Source organism: Cricetulus griseus, chromosome 2, assembly GCF_003668045.3.
Source record: "Cricetulus griseus strain 17A/GY chromosome 2, alternate assembly CriGri-PICRH-1.0, whole genome shotgun sequence".
NCBI lineage: Eukaryota > Metazoa > Chordata > Mammalia > Rodentia > Cricetidae > Cricetulus > Cricetulus griseus.
The window spans coordinates 202,692,038-202,711,691 of NC_048595.1; the positions used below are offsets into that span (position 1 = coordinate 202,692,038).

At 41.0% G+C, this 19,654-nt stretch overlaps 1 protein-coding gene and 1 non-coding gene across 3 annotated transcripts in view; both read right to left on the minus strand.

The window, feature by feature from the left end:
- Positions 1 to 19,654, minus strand: part of Kdm3b (lysine demethylase 3B) — a 63,433-nt gene that overhangs the window by 36,662 nt on the left and 7,117 nt on the right. For both annotated transcript variants that reach the window (XM_027400735.2, XM_027400734.2), the window contains exons 2-6: positions 10,931 to 11,098; positions 8,751 to 8,864; positions 7,083 to 7,188; positions 5,470 to 5,594; positions 3,401 to 3,475 (exon numbers count right to left, since the gene is read on the minus strand). In XM_027400735.2, the coding sequence (XP_027256536.1) occupies positions 3,401 to 3,475; positions 5,470 to 5,594; positions 7,083 to 7,188; positions 8,751 to 8,864; positions 10,931 to 11,098 (588 nt within the window). The remainder of the gene's footprint in view (positions 1 to 3,400; positions 3,476 to 5,469; positions 5,595 to 7,082; positions 7,189 to 8,750; positions 8,865 to 10,930; positions 11,099 to 19,654) is intronic.
- On the minus strand, positions 5,746 to 5,852 carry LOC113834038. The gene has a single exon (XR_003482298.1). It is a non-coding gene; the product is annotated as a U6 spliceosomal RNA (small nuclear RNA).

Below are 19,654 nucleotides of genomic sequence, written 5' to 3' on the forward strand. Positions count from 1 at the left end.
AGAATTTCTGCTATAAAACAAATTAGGCTAGGCTGGGAATATATTTGGGTTCTATTGCTAAATACCAGTTCTCTTAAAGAGCAGCCAGTGCTCGTAACTGCTGAACCATCTCTCAAACATCCAAAAAAAATTTCAGCCAGAGGTGGTGGCATATACTTTCAATCCCCCACCACTAGGGAGGCAGAGGCAGTTGGATCTCTGTGAATCTGAGGCCAACTTGGTCTACAAATTGAGTTCCAGGAGAGCAAGAGCTGTTACAGAGACCCTGTCTCAAAAACCCAAAAGAAAAAGAAAAGAAAAAGTTATGGTCAGGGTGGTGGTGGTGGTGGCTGGAGAGAAGATTGAGTGGTTAAGAGCACTGGCTGGTCATCTAGAGGACTTGGATTTGACTCCCAGCACCCACATGGCAGCTCTCAACCACCTGTAACTCCACTTCCAAGGGATCAAATGAACTCTTCTGACATCCATGGGCACCAGGCATTCTTAGGTACACAGGCATACATGCAGGCAAAAACATCCATACACTAGGGGGAGCTCATTATGCCACGCTGGACAGCCTAGAAGTCCCTATGTAGCCCTCAGGTTAGCCTCAGACTTGGAGTTTCTGCCTATCCTACCTTGGCTGTTTGTGATAGGTTTACATTTCAAGTGCTGAAATAGAAAAACTCCTCTATTTAGATTTCACTCAGCCAAAAACATGTGAATCCTGACCAAAGGAAAAGCAAACCTAACAGAATTGAACTGCACATAGACACAGTTGACTTCCAGACCTTACTCCAAACCTTTAGTCAGAGAATGGGGAAAAAAAAAATAACAGACCAAACCACAAATCTCTTTTCTAGAATCTCATAATATCAATGATGTGATGTGACTTCTTTGAGAGGCCAGACAACGAAGTATGGATTAGAAAGGACATCCCTTCTCAAGAAGTAGGTTTTAGGCGGATTCAGAAACACTGAAAAGTATTGAAGTGGTAGTAATAAGTGCTGTGTGTATCGATGAATATCTACCATTTAATAAATCTGCCTTCACTATCCTTAATACTTACACAGCACCTTTACTGGGACCATTATATCTGATATGTCAGCTTTTTAAATATTTAAAATTTCCTTGGAGCTGGGAGGAGCAGTACATACATGCCTTTAATCCCAGTAGAGGCAGGCAGAGCTCTGAGTCGAGACCACTCTGCTCTACAGAGAGAGTTCCAGGACAGCCAGGGCTACACAGAGAAACCCTGTCTTAAAAAAAAAAAAAAAAAAAATCGCCAGGCTTTGGTGGCACACGCCTTTAGTCCCAGCACTCGGGAGACAGAGGCAGGTGGATCTCTGTGAGTTCCAGGCCAGCCTGGTCTCCTGAACAAGTTCCAGGACAGGCTCCAAAACAATACAAAGAAACCCTGTCTCGAAAAAAACCAAACCAAACCAAACCAAAACAAAAAACAAACAAACAAAAAACACAGTATTTTTCTTCTTGCTAATTTCTGTATTTTTCTTTCTTTTTTGCTGTCTTCAATTTCCCCCCACTAATTTTCTTATAAAACTTATTTTTAAAAAGATTGACTTATTTTATGCATGTGTGGGTGTGTGTGAGTGTGCCTGCATCCGCCATGTGCATACACATGCCTTTGGAGGCCAGAAGGGGGCATCTGATCCCTGGAACCAAACTGGAGTTAGAGGAGATTATGGGCCAGCATGTCAGTGCTGGGAACTGAACCCAGAACTTTACAAAAGCAGTGAATACTCTCAGATTGTGAGTGTGAGTCATCTTTCCAGTCCCTCCTATAAAATTCAAAACATTCAAGATTTACTTCCATCTCTCCATACTTCTGGTAATATTACCCAAGTTTCCAGAGATAAGTTAACAGCTGTGAACAAACAACATACTCACTATGACTAAGCACCTATCATATTTCTGGTAATATTACCTAAGTTTCCCATACTTTTATTCAAGAATTGAGAACACTTTGTTGAGCATAATTTTTATTTCATCCTCAATTAAACTATCCATTCTGCAAGTTTTCAGTCTACCTGGCGGAGCATATTCTTTCTTGTTCATTCACACTTAAAGGAGATGGGGAATTGATCTTGGATATCTAAAAATAGTTATTGTAAAACTTGGCACATTATCAATAATAATTGTTAGTCAAAAATATAGTCATATCATGACAAAGCCAAAAAGGGAATAACCAGGATCTTCAGTTAAAATACATAGATCCAGTTTCTAACTCATGGTCAAACTGCAGAATTGGCTCAGAGCAGTCTCCTCCCACTCTCTCTAAACAACCAATGTAGGTCTTGTTATGCTGAGCTGCTCAGTGTTAGCAGATAGCATAGGCAGTGAGAGGTACACAGGCTCTGCAGTTTCATCTAACCAACTGAGCAGTACCTATTACATAGTAAGTAACAAATTTAAGCAAACAAATGAAATACAGAAAGAAACAAAAGTAGAACTCAATACATCAAAATAGGTATTTGAAGCCATGCACATACAGTTAAGGGCTTATCCTATTCATGGGAATGTAACTAAAGTGCTATTACATTTAATCTGGTTCTTTCTTTTCCTTTTGATATTGTTTCAACAAGAATGACTGCACAGCAGTACATGGCGGCACACACCTTTAAGCCCAACACTTGAGAGGCAGAAGCAGGCAGATCTCCAGGCCAGCCCAGTCTACATAGTGAGTACCAGACATACCCAGATCCTGTCTCATTAGAAAAGAAAGGACTGCATACTTGTCAAGAAAGAACGAAAGAGGAACATTTACAGAGGTATTAATACTTTAAGAAATATGAATGTGGGCATTTGCTTTGTATTTTGAAGCATGGCCTTAAGTAGACCAGGCTGGTCTGGAACTCCTGATATTTTTGCTCCACCATCAATGTGCTAGGATTCATTGTCAAATCTGGCTGGTTCAGGAAGATTGTTATCATAGCCTTCTTTGTTGTTTGTTATAATAATTTTGAATGAACCAATGGTTGGCCTGGTTCACAGTATTATAAAGCAAACCACTGTGTTCGGAGCACTGAACTAGGTGTTTAATTGGATTCCACTACAAAATATAGAATTTCAGTCTACCTGATTAGGGGTAGGGAGGATACAGCTTTTCCTTTATTTCCTATTATTAGGTAGACTATTATTATTACTATTGCTCATTGCAGTTTAACTATCTATTATCTTGCCCTTGGAGAATGCAAGAAGAAAGAGGCCATGGATTTTACAACTAGAGGACATAACTTTAGGTCATTTTCCTAAGACTGTTCTCTCTTAACTAAACAAATTAGAAAACAGAAAAGAATGGCCAGAGCCAAGCAACTGAAGGGTATCCATATAAAACACATATACAAGGGATCCACATAACAGAGTAATTAATGCAAGCTCATGAATCTAACTATTACTGTACCTCACTCTGTGGTGTCGAACTGTCCATCAGCATCACATGGATGAGCCTGGGATCTACTGACTTCATCTCACCAGTCTCCAGAGAAGGAAAGCAGAAATCAGAAAAAAAAGGGTAAAAAAATATTTAATACCTTGACCCCAAAATATAATGCTGTACATTTTTATTAATATAGCTACCTACTTATTTTTACTTCCCTATGAGATGGAAAAGAGTGATATCCAGTAACATTATTGTAAATAATATCTAGACTATGGCAAAGATCAATAAATTTGTTAAGTTAATAAATTAAAGAACTAACTGAGTTCAAGATCTAAGGATATCTTTAATCTAATAATGTCTCAGCAATATTCATTTACATTTCTGTATCTCTATGCCAACAGTCATTAAAAGAGGCACTCGACTATTAAAGAAAAAAATTAAAGCTTTAGGAGTGGGGACAATGTGATAAAGCACATACTTATTCTATCTGGCAACTACATACTGAGGAATTTATTTATTTATTTATTTACTTATTTATTTATCATGTATACAGTGCATGCCAGAAGAGGGCACCAGATCATATTACAGATGGTTGTGAGCCACCATGTGGGTGCTGGGAATTGAACTCAGAACCTCTGGAAGAGCAGTCAGTGCTCTTAACTGCTGAGCCATCTCTCCAGCCCCAGAATTTATTTTTTAACAGACTTATTTTTAATTACATGATGTATGTACATTTGTGTGGCTATGTGTACATGAGTACAAATGGCCAGGAGTGTGGGATCCCTCATAGCTGGAGTTACAGGCAGCTACGAGCCACCCAACATGAATGCTAGGCAACAATCTCAGGCCTGCAGGAGTACCAAGTGCTCTTTACTGCAGAGTCACCTTTCCATCCCTACATTAAGGATTATTTACTAGAAAACAACCTGTGTGAAAGAATGCATAATTCTTTGACTAATTATGTCAATACCTGTGTTAGTGAAAATACTGTGCTTGAGTTACAAGTCTCCCAATTTAGTTTGGCAATGGTGGCATACACCTTTAATCCCAGAACTTGGGAGGCAGAGGCAGGCAGATCTCTGTGAGATCAATGACAGCCTGGTCTACAGAGTGAGTGCCAGGGCACCTAGAGCTACATAGAGAAACTCTGTCTCAAAAACCAAACCAAAACCAAAACAAAAAAAGCCCTCCAATTTTAGACTAAATTATGATATATCAATTTAGAATACACATATATTTTAAAAGGATGAGTCAAGTATCTGTATTGATAAATATACAGCACATAACAAACATACATTTATGCTCAAAAGATGAATTGTGCCTATGTACCAATCACAACTCACACAACTATACTTAATATAATAAATACAAGCTTGACCATGCTCTAACCTGTCTCTGGAATTTGACAAGCTCCCCAACCCATGGAGTTTGACTCACACCTTGAATGTACCCTGATAAGATGTTCTGCCAAATAATTCTGAAATGTTTAATAAAGGCCAATGTAACCAAAATTCTTCTTGAAATCCCCCAACCCTTGGAAACCCTGAAGCCTTGAAGTTTGGAGGGCTTTATAAATCCTACCTTCTCCTACACTTAATGCTGTTTTCTCTCTGATTTAGGGAGACAGCCTTGTCTGACAGAAATGAAGCTTGCAGAGTTTGACCAAAGAATTTGGGTGATGGTCTTTACAACTGTTCATCGGTAATAACTCTTCCAGAGGTCTGGAACTCCATGTACACACCCAGCTTACAAGCGCATTTCAACATTATCCCAATGTTAAGAAGTCAGTGCGATTTTTTTCTTTCTTTCTCTATGTAACAGCTCTGGCTGTCCTGAAACTCACTCTGCAGATCAGGCTGGTCTTGAACTCGCTGAGATCCACCTGCCTTTGCTTCCAGATGCTGGGATTAAAGTTGTGTGCCACCAGTGGAGTTTTACATGTTTACCTCTAGCTCATTATTCAGCCTTCCTTATGCTCACTCAGAAGCAGAGGCAGAGGTAGAAGCTAGTCTTACAATGCAGAAATACTTACTTTCTCTGTCATCCTCACTAAGGCAATGGCTGTACCCATTACACAGTAAGAGCCTCACCTCGGTTATAGACACCTCCATGAGACGGGTGATTGTGTCCTGACGGCTTACAATACCACAGAGCCATACTTCTTCTCCTTCTGGCTGGTATACTTTAACCCTGTGACCTTGAACACTATAGGGACCTAAAGGAGAGACCAATTAGAACTGAATGTTTGGGCTAATCACATAGGTAAACACAACATTTTCTGTGAAGAGATGAAAGGAACCACTCTAGTTTTTCATACTCAGAAGAATAAAAATGAAACATGTTTTTTTTCTAGTGAGTTTTTTGTTTTTAATATGGAATACTTCATGAATTTTCATGTCATCTTTGCACAGGTGCTTTGCTAATCTTCTCTGTATCATTCCAATTTTATTATATGTGCTACTGAAGCAAGTACTCTAGTGAGTTTTAAAAACTTTTCATTCTAAAGAATCTCCCAAGTCCCCAATTCTATATTTACCCCCTCATTCTTAAAATTCTGAAAGGTCAGCCTAAGCTATAAAGCAAAACAAAACAAACCAAGCCACTAAGCTGAATGTGTTATCAGGTAAAACGGCCATAGGGACACTAAATGACCACTAATGTCCTGCTATCTCAGTTTCAATGCTATTAGGTGGAGAGTTCAATTCATGGTGAAAATATGGGACCTAGGCCATTGTATATTTCACAGAAGCTCTCTACCACTGACTACAACCTCTAGCAATATCCCCCTCTTGACTTTTGTTGTTAATAAGTCTGTGAATGAACTGCTTTATGCATATACTTTGCTGGCATTAACAAGCTTTTAGCTCATGAGAAATTTGTAGATGGTAAGCATAAATATAACAGCAAAGGTTTTCTCTAATTGCAGTATCTCTATCACTTAATTTGTTTAGTATGTGGTTAACTCCTTGATAAACACTTAAGAAAACACAACAAAACTTTTGTGTTTTGATACGCAGAAAGAAGATCTAGGGGACTATTAATTGGTGGAAAATAAGGAGACTTTATAAATTGAACCCTGAGGGCTGGGGAGATGACTCAGAGGTTAAGAGACTGCTCTTCCAGATGTCCTGAGTTCAATTCCCAGCCACCACATGGTGGCTCACAACCATCTATAATGAGATCTGGTGCCCTCTTCTGGCCTGCAGGGACACATGTAGGCAGAACACTGTATGCATAATAAATAAATCTTAATAAAATAAATTGAACCCTCTACCCAATGGTAGAAAGTCACATAGTAGAATCCCTAGGGTCACTATACATAATAGCCTGAGTAAGAGGCTATTTTTTTTTTTCCAATTTTTTCTAGAAATGCAGCTAACTACAGATATTCAAAACTTTACTCAGGAAAAAGAAGAGCAGAAAAATGTTTATAGCTGTGTGGTACTGCATTCTCTCCATCAATACTGAGCCCCCACCTAATCTAGAGTCCAACAGAAAGATGCTTTTCTTTTGTTGTTGTTTGTTTGTTTGTTTGTTTGTTTTTTGAGACAGAGCTTCTCTGTGGCTTTGGAGGCTATCCCGGAACTAGCTCTTGTAGACCAGGCTGGTCTTGAACTAACAGAGATCCACCTGCCTCTGCCTCCCTAGTACTGGGACTAAAGGCATGTGCCACCAATGCCCAGCTGAAAAATGGTTTTCTTACCTCGGCTGAATATCTCTTGTAGCTTTTGGTCACTGATCAAAGCATTAACTGTCTCTCTTAATGCAGCATGCTCTAGAAGAATCTGGTTTTGAGTATCTGTTGCCATCTGGTAAAGAAACAATAAACACCCGATGTTAAAATAAAAGGCAGTAAAACTTGTTAGATGAGAAAAACCATACACTAAAGAGTCCTGTGTCATCCACACACACAAGGAACATAAAGATGAATGAAGCAAGGATGCTGAGAGGGAATGACCCCCGATGAGGAAGAATAACAACAACAAACTACCATTAATACCTCATAAATGTAGTTTAGGAAATATTGCTCTCCCAATGAAAGAGTAAAACCTTTACAATTTTCAACTTTCAGATAGCCCATACAAGCAAGAAAAAAAAATAGCATCTTTCTTTAAAATTTTTTTTATTTTCGATTTATTTTATGAGTGCTTCGCCTGCATGTTTGTGCACAACACATGCATGCCACGCTCTCTTGGAGGTCAGAAGAAGGTATCAAATCCTTTGGTCCTGAGTTATGGGTAGCTGTGAGCCACCCTGTCTGTGTGTGTGATGGAATCAGGTGCTGCAAGAACAAGACGTATTTTTCATCTCTGAACCATTTCTCAGGCCAGTAGCATCTTAATGAACCTAACTCAGATGGTAGTCTGTTTAAAGTATTCACTTATTGCCTCTCCCTCTGCCTCCCCCCCCCTCTGTCTGTGTGTGTGTGTGTGTGTGTGTGTGTGTGTGTGTGTGTGTGTGTGTGTGTGTATCCAATATTTCATGCTGCTGGGAACCAGCTGCTACTCATTCCTGGTCATCTGCCACTAAAATAAACATAAGCCCCATCCACTAAGTTCCAGTTACAGGGGTTAAGAGCTCTTCCAGAGGTCCTGAGTAACCACATGGTGGCTCACAATCTTCTGTAATGGGATCTGGTGTCCTCTTCTGGCATGCACTGTATACATGATAAATAAATAAATCTTAAAAAAAAAAAAAAGAAAAGCAATCTTAGAGAAGCCCCTTTTCTATTTATGTATGCACATATTTATTTTATGTTTGTGTGTATAACGTGTGCAGGTTCTCTCAGGAGCAGCAGAGTGTATTAGTTCCCCTACAGCTGGAGTTACAGGCAGTTGTAAGCCCCAGGATGTAGGTGCTGGGAACCAAATTCAAGTCCTTTGGAAGGGCAACAAATGCTCTTACACTGCTGAGCCATCTGTCTAACCCTGAGAGCCATTTTTTTCTGAAGGAATTATTTATTATACAGTAGTCTTAAATCCTGGGTGGCTTTACAGTGGGTGGAGGCACAGAAGAGAAAAGAAGTGTCAGTCACCAAATGTACTTTTTAAAGAAGCAGAAAACTTTTAAAATGCATAGGGTAAACTGGTCGGTGGTGGCACATGCCTTTAATCCCAACACTTGGGAGGCAGAGGCAGGTGGATCTCTGTGAGTTCGAGGCCAGCCTGGTCTACAGAGTGAGTTCCAAGACAACCAAGACTACAAAGAGAAACCCCGTCTCAAAAAACAAACAAACAAAATGCACAGGGTAATTTATTACAGGAAGCAAAGTCATGTTAATAGAAAAGAGTAAATATCCATATATGAATCAACAAGGAAACGAGCAAGGAGGTAAGTAACTAAATAAGCCCAAGACTAGATAGCCAAGTACCTGGAACAGATGCAGTCCATTAGCATCTGACATGAAACGCAGCTCTCGATCCACAAGGTATTCAACTGGCACCACAGAACCCAAACCCAGCTTATCTACCAGGGGGGTGAAAGTCTGTGAAGCACAAGTACAACAAGTTGATTAGAACTTGGAAATGAAAGTAAAGGACAATTCAATTCAGCTCTGACTTCAGAGAAAGCATCCACCATTACTCTCCTCTCATTCCAGTGAATACAGACAAGCTAATGAACAAGGCCTTGGAAACATTCTCAAGACAGCATCTGCTCCTCAAACAGGAAGCAAACCAAAAAGAAAGTTTGCTCAATATTTTCTTTTTCTTTCTTATTTCAAGAAAGGGTTTCTCTGTGTAGCTCTGACTGTCCTGGAACTCACTTTGTAGACCAGGTTGGCCTCAAACTCAAAAGAGATCTGCCTGCTTCTGCCTCCTAAGTGCTGGGATTAAAGGCGTGCGCCACCATGCCTGGCTATGCTTGTTCAGTATTTTCTAATTTCTGTTTGTTTGGTTGTCTTTTGGATCAGGTCTCACACTACAGACCAGGCTTGTGAGGGATTTGTAGCAATCCTCCTGCTTCAGCTACCCGAATGCTGGAATTACAGGTGTGAGTCACCACGTCTGGTTTTTAATAATTTTATGTTGAAAAGGGGCAACTGGAATAAGAAATTAGCCATTGTCATTAGGGATCTGACTAATCATGCTAGGCTTCATAAGGGCTAATCTGTAGATGTCCAGGGTAAGAGTTGTAGTCACGGTGTGGTAGTACAAGCCTATAATCTCAGCACTTGGGAGATGGTCAAGGAGACCTCCCCCTGCCTCAATTGCCCCTATCTTTGCAGCCCGGAAACCTTTAGGAGATTTATAAATTACTAGGATAACCAGGTATGATGGTATATGCCGTTAACTTTTGATGTCAGCACTTGGGAGGCAAAGGCAGGTGCATTCATGAGTTTAAGGCTAGCTTGACTTACAAGGCCAGCCAGAGTTACAGGGTGAGACCCTACCTCAAACAAAACAAAACAAAACAAAACAAATTGCTGTAATACTTGTTTAGATCCCTGGCTGGCCTTGAGCACTCTATAAACTAAGAATGACATTGAACTTCTAAATCCTGCCTCCAACTTCCTAGGTACTGAATTACAGGTGTGTACCAACAGACCAGCTTTTTTGTTTTGTTTTGTTTTGTTTGAGACAGGGTTTCCCTGTGGCTTTGGAGGCTGTCCTGGAACTAGCTCTTGTAGACCAGGCTGGCCTTGAACTCACAGAGATCAGCCTGCCTCTGCCTCCCAAGTTCTGGGACTAAAGATGGGCGCCACCACCCTCGAGGGTTAGACCAGCTTTTATGTACTGCTTTATATAAAACCAGGGGCTTTATGCATGTCAGGCAAGTACTCTACCAAATGAGCTGTATGTTCAAATCTCCTCTCCCTCCATTTCTTTAATTATATTTATTTTCTAAGAGTGTATGGTATGCATATACACGAACAGCAGCACCAGAATACTTGTGAATTTAAGAGGAAACCTTGTAAGAACTGGTTTTCTCCCACCATGTGGAATCCATGAATCAAACTCAAGTTGTCAGGCTTATTGACAAATGCCTTCACCCACTGCGACAACCTGCTGGGGATGGACACACACACACACACACACACACACACACACACACACACACACACACACACACACACACACGCGTGTGTGTGTGTGTGTTCTCGAGTGCGTGCACACACGCTTTGAAAGAGCCTCAATATGTAGCCCCTTGGTGGGGTGGTGGTGGCACATGCCTTTAATCCCAGAACTCAGGAGGCAGAGACAGGTGGATCTCTGTGAGTTGGAGACCAGCCTGGTCTACAAGAGCTAGTTCCAGGACAGCCTCCAAAGCCACAGGGAAACCTTGTCTCAAAAAACCAAAAAAAAAAAGAAAAAAAAAAAAAAAAGTAGCCCCTTAAAGTCCTACAGGGCCAAAGCCATTTTGGGGATGAGGATATAGCTCAGTGGGAAAGTGCTTGCCTAATATGTATGTGTTTGGATTTGAAAATCAACATGGTATAAACAGGGCTGAGTGGCACACACCTGCCTGGAAACCAGTCTGCAGTACTCGACCTCTTATCTTCAACTCAACCCCAATAAAATAATTACGTACAAATAAATAAAAGCTACTTACTAGTGCTGGCCACTGTGTAACTGAGACTCGAGTGCCTTGTAGAAGGACTGGGTCCTTCCGGGGTGCCCACACAAGTGATCCTTCTAGTAGAAGTACAATTACTTCTTCAGCATGAACTTTAACCCAGGAGTGTTGCTTCCAGTTACAGCCATCAAATTCTACAAAGATCTGCAAAAGAATATCAAAAGCAGTTTGAATGCCACAATTGGGGAAATGCTATATTATAATACATAAAAAAACAATTTTTCCTGGTTTTGAAAAGACTAAGAAAATTTCCATAAACTTACTTCTAAGATCATTTGGTATTTTCTTTTACTTAAATGAAACACAGTGAATTTATTTAGGGTGTGTGTACATGCATGTGGAAGTCAAGAGAAAAACGTGTGGGGTCTGTTCTCTCTTTCCACTACATGGGTTCAGGGCTACAACCCAGGCTTAGGGGACTGAGTTATCTTTTTTTTGTTGTTTTTTTGTTTTTGTTTTTCGAGACAGGGTTTCTCTGTGGCTTTGGAGCCTATCCTGGCACTCGCTCTGGAGACCAGGTTGGCCTTGAACTCACAGAGATCCTCCTGCCTCTGCCTCTCAGAGTGCTGGGATTAAAGGTGTCACCAATGCCTTTTTTTTTGGCTGAGTTATCTTGACCTGATAACCCATTTCACTGTAATTTTTATTACATTTATTTTCTTATTTTGTGTGTATGTGCAGAGTACAAACATGGATGGAGGACAACTTGTGGAACCACTTCTCTACTTCCACAATGTCTATCACAGTCCAATGCCACCTCCCCCAAACAGGGTCTCATGTATCCCACACTGCCCTCAACTGGGATGGGATTACATGCACGTGTCCTTATCCCTGTTTTTGTTTGTTTGTTTTTTGTTTGTTTGTTTGTTTGTTTTCTGAGACAGGGTTTCTCTGGAGACTGTTGTCCTGGAACTCTCTTTGAAGACCAGGCTGGCCTCCAACTCACACAGATCCACCTGCCTCTGCCTCCCGAGTGCTAGGATTAAAGGCATTCGCCACCAACGCCTGGCCTCATACCTGGTTTTATGCAGAACTGGGTATCTAATTCAGCTTTGTGCATGGCAGGCAGGAAAAAGAATCATAAACTAACAAAAAGCAAGAAGCTGGGAAGATGCTCAGTGCTTAAGAACATGTGCTCTCTTGCAGAGGACCTGGCACCCTCTCCTGGCTCCTTCAAGCACCAAATATATGTGTGGTACATATACACACAAATAAGCAAGCACTTATACAAATAAAATAAAATGAACCTTAAAAATACCCAAAACTTGGTCTGGAGAGATGGCTCAGAGTTTAAGATCACTGACTGCTCTTCCAGAGGTCCTGAGTTCAATTCCCAGCAACCACATGGTGGCTCACAACCATCCGTTATGAGATCTGGTGCCCTCTTCCGGTGTGCAGATATATATGGAAGCAGAATGTTGTATACATAATAAATAAATAAAATCTTTGAAAAAAAAAACAAACCAAAACTTCAGGGCATGGTGGCACATCCAATCTCAGGACTGGGGAGGCAGGAGGCAGGTTGGTTTGAGGCCAGCTTGGTATATGGATTGAGACCTCCCCTCCCCCCAGTCAACAATGAAAGAAGCAAAGAAGCATCAATGATGTTTTAAATTCATTTCAGTGACCTTAAAAATAAAAGGAATTTTTATAAACTCAAAATCAACAATAATAAGGGATGGTGAGGTGGCTCAGTGGGAAAGGAGGCTTGGTACCAAGCCTGGCACCTGAGTTTGAACCCCAGGGCATGTATGGTACAAGGAGAAAATAAATTCCTGCAAATTGTCCTCTGATTTCCAATAGTCATTTCAGCATATGTGCAAATTTCCCCTCATACAAAAATTATATAACTTTTAAAAAGTGTCAGGCATTGGTGGCTCATACTTTTAATCCCAGTACTCGGGCGGCAGAGGCAGGAGGATCTCAGTGAGTTCAAGGCCAGCCTAGTCTACAGAGTGAGTTCCAGGACAACCTCCAAAGCGATACAGAGAAACCCTGTCTAAAAAGAACAAAAAACAAACAAGCAAAAAAAAAAGTTGGGTGTGATACACAAAGGCAGGTTAATCTCCAAGTTGGATGCCAACCTGTTCTACATAGAAAGTTCTACACTAGCCAGCCAGGACTATATTACCTGTCTCAAAGCAAATAATATAAAATCTAAAGAATACTTCAACTTTGATGACTAATGATAGAAGCAATCTAGCTTTATGTCTGTCATGTAATCAGTTTGGGTACTGGCTGCTTCTCAAAAGCAGTTACTACAGGTGATAAAACTGTTGTTCATTTATTCATTCACTCAAAAACATGGGTGCTCCCCCAACCCATCCAAGACTATCAAGGTAAACAGGGTAGGAAGATGATCTCCCAGAGTGGGTAACAGAGTCACACCAAGGCAACAGGAAAGACCTATCATGCTATGCTTGACTGGCTTTCTAGCAGATAATATCAGCAGAGAAACATGAAAGATCTGGTGTTCTGGGAGGAAAGGCGGATGGCAAAAGCATTGCACAAAAGGATAATGAATGACAAAATGAAATCTGTTGGCAAAGACATCTTTAACTGGTACAGTATTACTCTTTTCAAAAGATTTATTTTAATTATGCATACATGAGTGCAGGTATAAAATGTATGCTGATCCCTCTGCATGGGAACAGTTCTGATACTGAACAACAAATGTTACTATTAGTTTTCCCAGGACTTGACCATTATCCTAATATAAACAGGTATCCATCAAATTCAAGGATTTGACTCAAGATACAACTCAAGAGAAGAATGTGAGAGCTAAAGTTACGATTTAAGTTTTAATTACTATTCCTAAAAGATCCATGAAACACAAATGCCTCTGATCTGCAAGCCCCTTGCCCAAGGACAGACAAGTTCCTGAATTATGCTGGAGGTTATTGGTTATGGGAGATAACAAGTCACATGTTTTCACTCTCCTAAACAAGTCTGTTTGACCCATCTGCACAGATGTGCTTGATCACATGTGGGCAGGAGGTTCACAGGCTGGAGGTATGTCAAGATGTATGCCTGCCCCCAATTGGACCTGATGGGATGCAATAAATTATGGGTTTCCCTTTTTAAGTCCTTGCCATACTTGATTCTCGGCCACTTTCCAGGAACCTGGGTAAGGACCTGGCCAGAGCCAGAGCCTATCCACCTGGCCAGTATTTAATTAAAGCTTGCTTCAAATTTGGCTTTAAACTGTGGTAGTGTGCAGGGTGGTGGTGGCCTGCTCCTTTAATCCCAGCACTTGGGAGGCAGACAGGTGGATCTCTGAGTTTGAGGTCAGCCTGGTCTACAGGATGTTACACAAAGAAACCCTGTCTCAAGGGGGGAAAAAACAAAACCGTGGTAGTGGTCTTATTCTTGCCACTGGGCTTAACGTTTTCTGGAGAGTTAGAGGGGTAGAAAGTTGTGGTGGAGACCAGACTTGGATCATCTGCCAGAGCAGTAATGCTTTCAACTGCTGGGCCATCTCCTTAGCACATTTTTCTGTTTTTGTTCTGCAACTCCCATCTATACCCTGTAACAGTTTTTATTTGTTTTAGTTTTTCCAGGCAGGATTTCTCTGTGTAGCCTTGGCTGGTCTTGATCAAAGTCTGGGACATGCCCACCATCCCCAATGCACCTGCCCTCCCATCCCCCCTGTGCTGAGATTAAAGGTGTGCACTACCACTGCCCAGTGTATTTGGGGGGTTATTTTTTAAAATACACTTTTTGTGTGTATCTTGACTGCATATGTCTATGTACCACATGTGTGTCCAGTACCCACAGAGGCCTTAAGAGTCATCAGATCTTCTAGAACTGAAGTCAGAGATGGCTGAACAACCATATGACTGCTGGGAATGGAACCTTGGTCCTCTGGAAGAGTAGCTAATGCTCTTACCCACTGGGACATCTCTCTAGAAACTCCCGCCTCCATTTTTTTTTTAAAGATTTTATTTATTTATTATGTATACAGTCTTCTGCCTGCATGCCAGCAGGAGGCACCAGATCTCATTCAAGGTGGTTGTGAGCCACCATGTAGTTGCTAGGAATTGAACTCAGGTCCTCTGGAAGAACAGCCAGTGCTCTTAACTGCTGAGCCATCTCTCCAGCCCCATTTTTTTTTTTTTTTTTTTAACTTTTAAAAAAGTGGGTGTGACCAGGCAGTGGTGGCCCATGCCTTTAATCCTAGGCAGAGCCAAACTGATCTCTGAGTTAAAGGCCAGCCAGGGCTATTGCTCAGAGAAACTCTTGTCTAGAAAACAAAAACAAAATTAAAAAACAGTGTAGACTTTCCCTTTGGGGGCATTGGTTTAAATCATAAGACTGGAGACATTTTGTGGGGGGAGATTTTACAATATACTTGTTACAAAATGCAAAAAAATCCAAAACAAACAGTGTAGAGATGTGTGTGGGTCAGGGGTTGTGTGCTGTGCAAGGGGTGATGCATAGGTGCCAAAAGAAGCCAGAAATGTTAGAATCCCCTGGAGCTGGAGTTGCAATCAGCTGTGAGCTAGCCACCATGGGTGCTGAGAATGGACCATATCTTCTCTCTGCAGGAGCAGTAAGTGTTCTTAGGCACTGAATCATCCATCTCTCCAGTCTCTCTTGCTTTTGTTTTAGTTTTTTCCTTTAAGAAAAAAGAAAAAAAAAAATTCTGGGGCTGAAGAGATGGCTCAGATGTTAAGAACACTGGTTGCTCTTCCAGAGATCTTGAGTTCAATTTCCTGCAACCACATGGTGGCTCAAAACCATTTGCAACGAGATCTGGTGCCCTCTTCTGGTGTGCAGGGATACATGCAGGAAGAACACTCTATATATAATAAATAAATCTTTAGAAATATTTCTTTAGAGCCGGGCATTGGTGGTGCCTTTAGTCCCAGCACTCGGGAGGCAGAGGCAGGTGTATCTCTGTGAGTTCGAGACCAGTCTGGTCTACAGAGCTGGTTCCAGGACCGGCTCCAAAGCAATACAAAGAAACCCTGTCTGGAACCCCCCCCCCCAAAAAAAAAGTTTCTTTAAAAAAATATTTCTGGACTGGAGACATGGCTCAGCAGTTAATAGCAATGGCTGCTCTTCCAGAGGACCCCGGTTCAATTCCCAACACCCACATGGTGGCTTATAAACATCTGACACCCTCACACAGACATACATGAAAGCAAAACACAAATGCACTTAAAATAATGTATTTCTACATGCCCTATGAGTACAGATGCCTAGAGTCCAGAAAGGATATCAGATCCCCTGGAGTTGTAATAATAGAGGGTTGCAAGCCGCCTGATGTGGATGCTGGGAACTGAATTAGGTCCTCTAAAAGAGCAGGACAGGCTCTGACCCACTGAGCCATCTCTCCAGCCCCTCTTTTTAGTTTTTTCAAGACAGGGTTTCTCTGTGTAGCCCTGGCTATCCCGGAACTTGCACTGTAGACCAACCTGAGCTTTAATTTAGATCTGCCCTGAGTGCTGCCTCCTGAGTGCTGGGATTAAAGGTGTGCGCCACCACACCTAGAGCGCCTCCCTTGTTTCTAATGCACATCTGAACATCTCTAACAATTTACTCACACTCTGGCAGCTACTGAAATCCACCACACCCTTCCGTATGTCACTTTGCATTTTGTTTTCAGACACTACCTACCTGAGGCAGGCTTTGAACATTGCCCTCTTGTCTCTACCTACATAGTGCTGGTATTACAGGTATACGTATCAATTTTTGCTCATGTTTTATACTTTTTTACATTGCCTTTATCTTCTTTGCATTTGTTTTGTTCTTTTGGTGGATGGATTATCCTATTTATTTATTCATTCTTTTTACTATCCAGCTAAGAACAGTCTTAGATGATTCTAAGTTTTTATTGCTTGTTCATAGAACTTGAAAGAACCATCATTCTTCTAGTTAAAGTTAGCAGGGAGTCATTTCAACATAATTTTTGGAAAGACAATGCCACTTGGCAAAATAAACTGCTTAAACAGAAAATCAAAGTGAAATTAGAAAGTATCTTATAATTAGATGTCTAAAATACAACAGATACTACTATGGGATAAACAGAAATGGGTGTTAAAAGTGATATCTACTTAGCTAAGTGAAAAAACTTCAAGACATGAGGATAAAAGCAAGTTACAGACTGTAGGACACTAGGTAGACTTCTGTTTTGTGACCCATTTATTTTAACCAGGGCTAGCTATGTGACCACTGGTTTGGAACTATTCAGTGGAGCAGGGTGGGGTCACCAGTGGGTACACAATTGAAAGCAATGACTCTGTGCTCCCAGAACCTTTCAGTAGCCAATAGTTAGTACGGTCCCAGGTCCACATGGACTATTGATTGGGCCCATTTTGGTGCAGACCCAATGCAGGCATCTGCAGGCCCCATGGGTTCATGATTGCAATGATATGGCTGTGTCTTGCCCAGGACTTTCACGGCCCTTCTTCCCATCTTCAGACCCTCACATTCTTTCTGTCCCCTCTTCCACTATGCTCTCTGAGCCTCAAATGGGATAGTATACATGTCTTGTTTAGGGGATAGTATATGTGTCTTGTTTAGGGTGCACATTCATCCATCATTTACTTTCAGGGACTTGTGCAGCCATGAGTCTGTACTCTCACTGTAGTTCATTGAAGAGATGTTCCCCTGATCAACGAAGAGAGGAGCATTTATCTATTTTTATCAGATGCTTTTTCTCTTCAATAAATGTATCACTTTTTAATTAGGTAATTAATTTTAAAAGAAAATTTAATTTGGCTTAGGCTTAAAAAAAAACTATGGAGTAAAGAAACTGTAAGAAGCCCAAAGAAAGAAGTTGAAAAAGGGGGAAGATTTAAATGTAAAGTGTATTTGAGAAATTAGAGATAAGAATAACAGGATATGTTGATGATTGGCAGAGAGTAAAGGAAATAAAGATTAATTACTGAGATTCTTGATTTCTTTCTTCCTTTTTATTTTATTTTTTATTTTTTGAGACAGGGTTTCTCTGTAGCTTTGGAGCCTGTCTTGGAACTCACTCTGTAGACCAGGCTGACCTCAAACTCAGAGATCTGCCTGCCTCTGCCTCCCAAGTGCTAGGATTAAAGGGGTGCGCCAACATGGCCTGGGTAAAATTCTTTATTTCTAATTTCTCTTCCTATTTCTAAATGTGAATTATGTGCAATTTTACAAATTTGTAGGATACGTGGACAGCTAACGTGAGTGATGAAGGATGACTACATGCTGCTATGTTCAAGTAAATAACAATTTTCTCTTTACAGTTTATTTGAATTTCCAAAAGATTTATCTGTCCATACCAGCCTAATAATGAGTATATTAAATGTAAGGTAGTTGGGTGTAACAGTGATAATCTGATTAAAATTTCAAATACCTACAGCATTTTGAGGAGCTGTGAAATCAATGGCAGGGATTTGTACCCCAACTCCCCATGGTTCTGCTCTATTAGCCTCTTTGAGCCTCAGAGGATTGTCTGGGGGATTAGCACTCATTCCCTCAGCAAGCTTGCATCCCTTACTGTCATGGTGTAAACTAGTACAACCTTTAAGAAGTGTTCTGTGATAGAGTATGCCTATAAGCCCTCTAGGTCTACTGTTCCCAGGAGACAAAAGCAGCATTGGGAGTTCCAGGCCGGCTTAAGTTAAGACCCTGCCTCAAACAAGACAAGAAAACAGAAAAATGTATCTAAAAATCTTACGAATGTAAATAATTTTGTGATACCACTCCTATAATGATCTTCTTTGTTTTGTTTTTCAAGACAGGGTTTCTCTGTGGCTTTGGAGGCTGAACTCTGAACTCCTGGAACTAGCTCTTGTAGACCAGGCTGGTTTCAAACTCAGAGAGATCCGCCTGCCTCTGCCTCTGTCTAAAGGCATGCGCCACCAACGCCCAGCTCTCCTACAATGATCTTAATTACCCTAAATACAGAAGTCTACTCAAAATTTCTCATTACTAAGGTAGGCAGGTTGGTACATATCTGTAATCTCAGCATTCAGGAGGCTGGGGCAGGAGGACAGAAAGCTCCCACAACCTGAAAGCTCCCATAACCTGTAGCTACACAGATGCCCTAGCATAAGCCAAAAAATAAAATAAATTAAAAAAAAATCCCCCAGCACCTGCCTGGTGCTAGGATTATAAGTGTATGCCATACCTTTGCAGGGTTGGAGCCCAGGGTTTCACATACCCTAGCACTCTACGAATTCAGATATATCCCTAGCCCCAGATAGTTTTGTTAGAGCTGAGGTCATTATATGTATAAATTCACTATGTAGTGAACTCTGAACTGAATCTGAAATGATCCTTTTGCCTTAGCCATGAGGAACACACCACCATACTAGTTTATCTTTTTTTTTTTTTCCTTTTGAGACAAGGTCTCAATGGTCCAGCCTCGGTTAGCCTCAAAATTTATAGAAATACACCTGCTTATACCTATCTTATCTTTCTGCAATAACATCATATTGCCTAGGTTAATCTAAACAAGACATTTGCCAGGTAATAGTGGTACTCGGCTTTAATTCCAGCATTTGGGAGGCAGAGTCAGGCTGATCTGTAAGTTTGAGTCCAGCCTGGTCTACAGAGTAAGTTTTAGGACAGCCAAGGATAAACAGAGAAACCATGTCTTGAAAACCAAAACCAAACCAAACAAAAAACCTAAGCTGAGCATGGTAATGCCTACCTTTAATCTCAGCACTTGGGAGGCAGAGGCAGGTGGAATCTGTGTCTTCTAGACCAGGC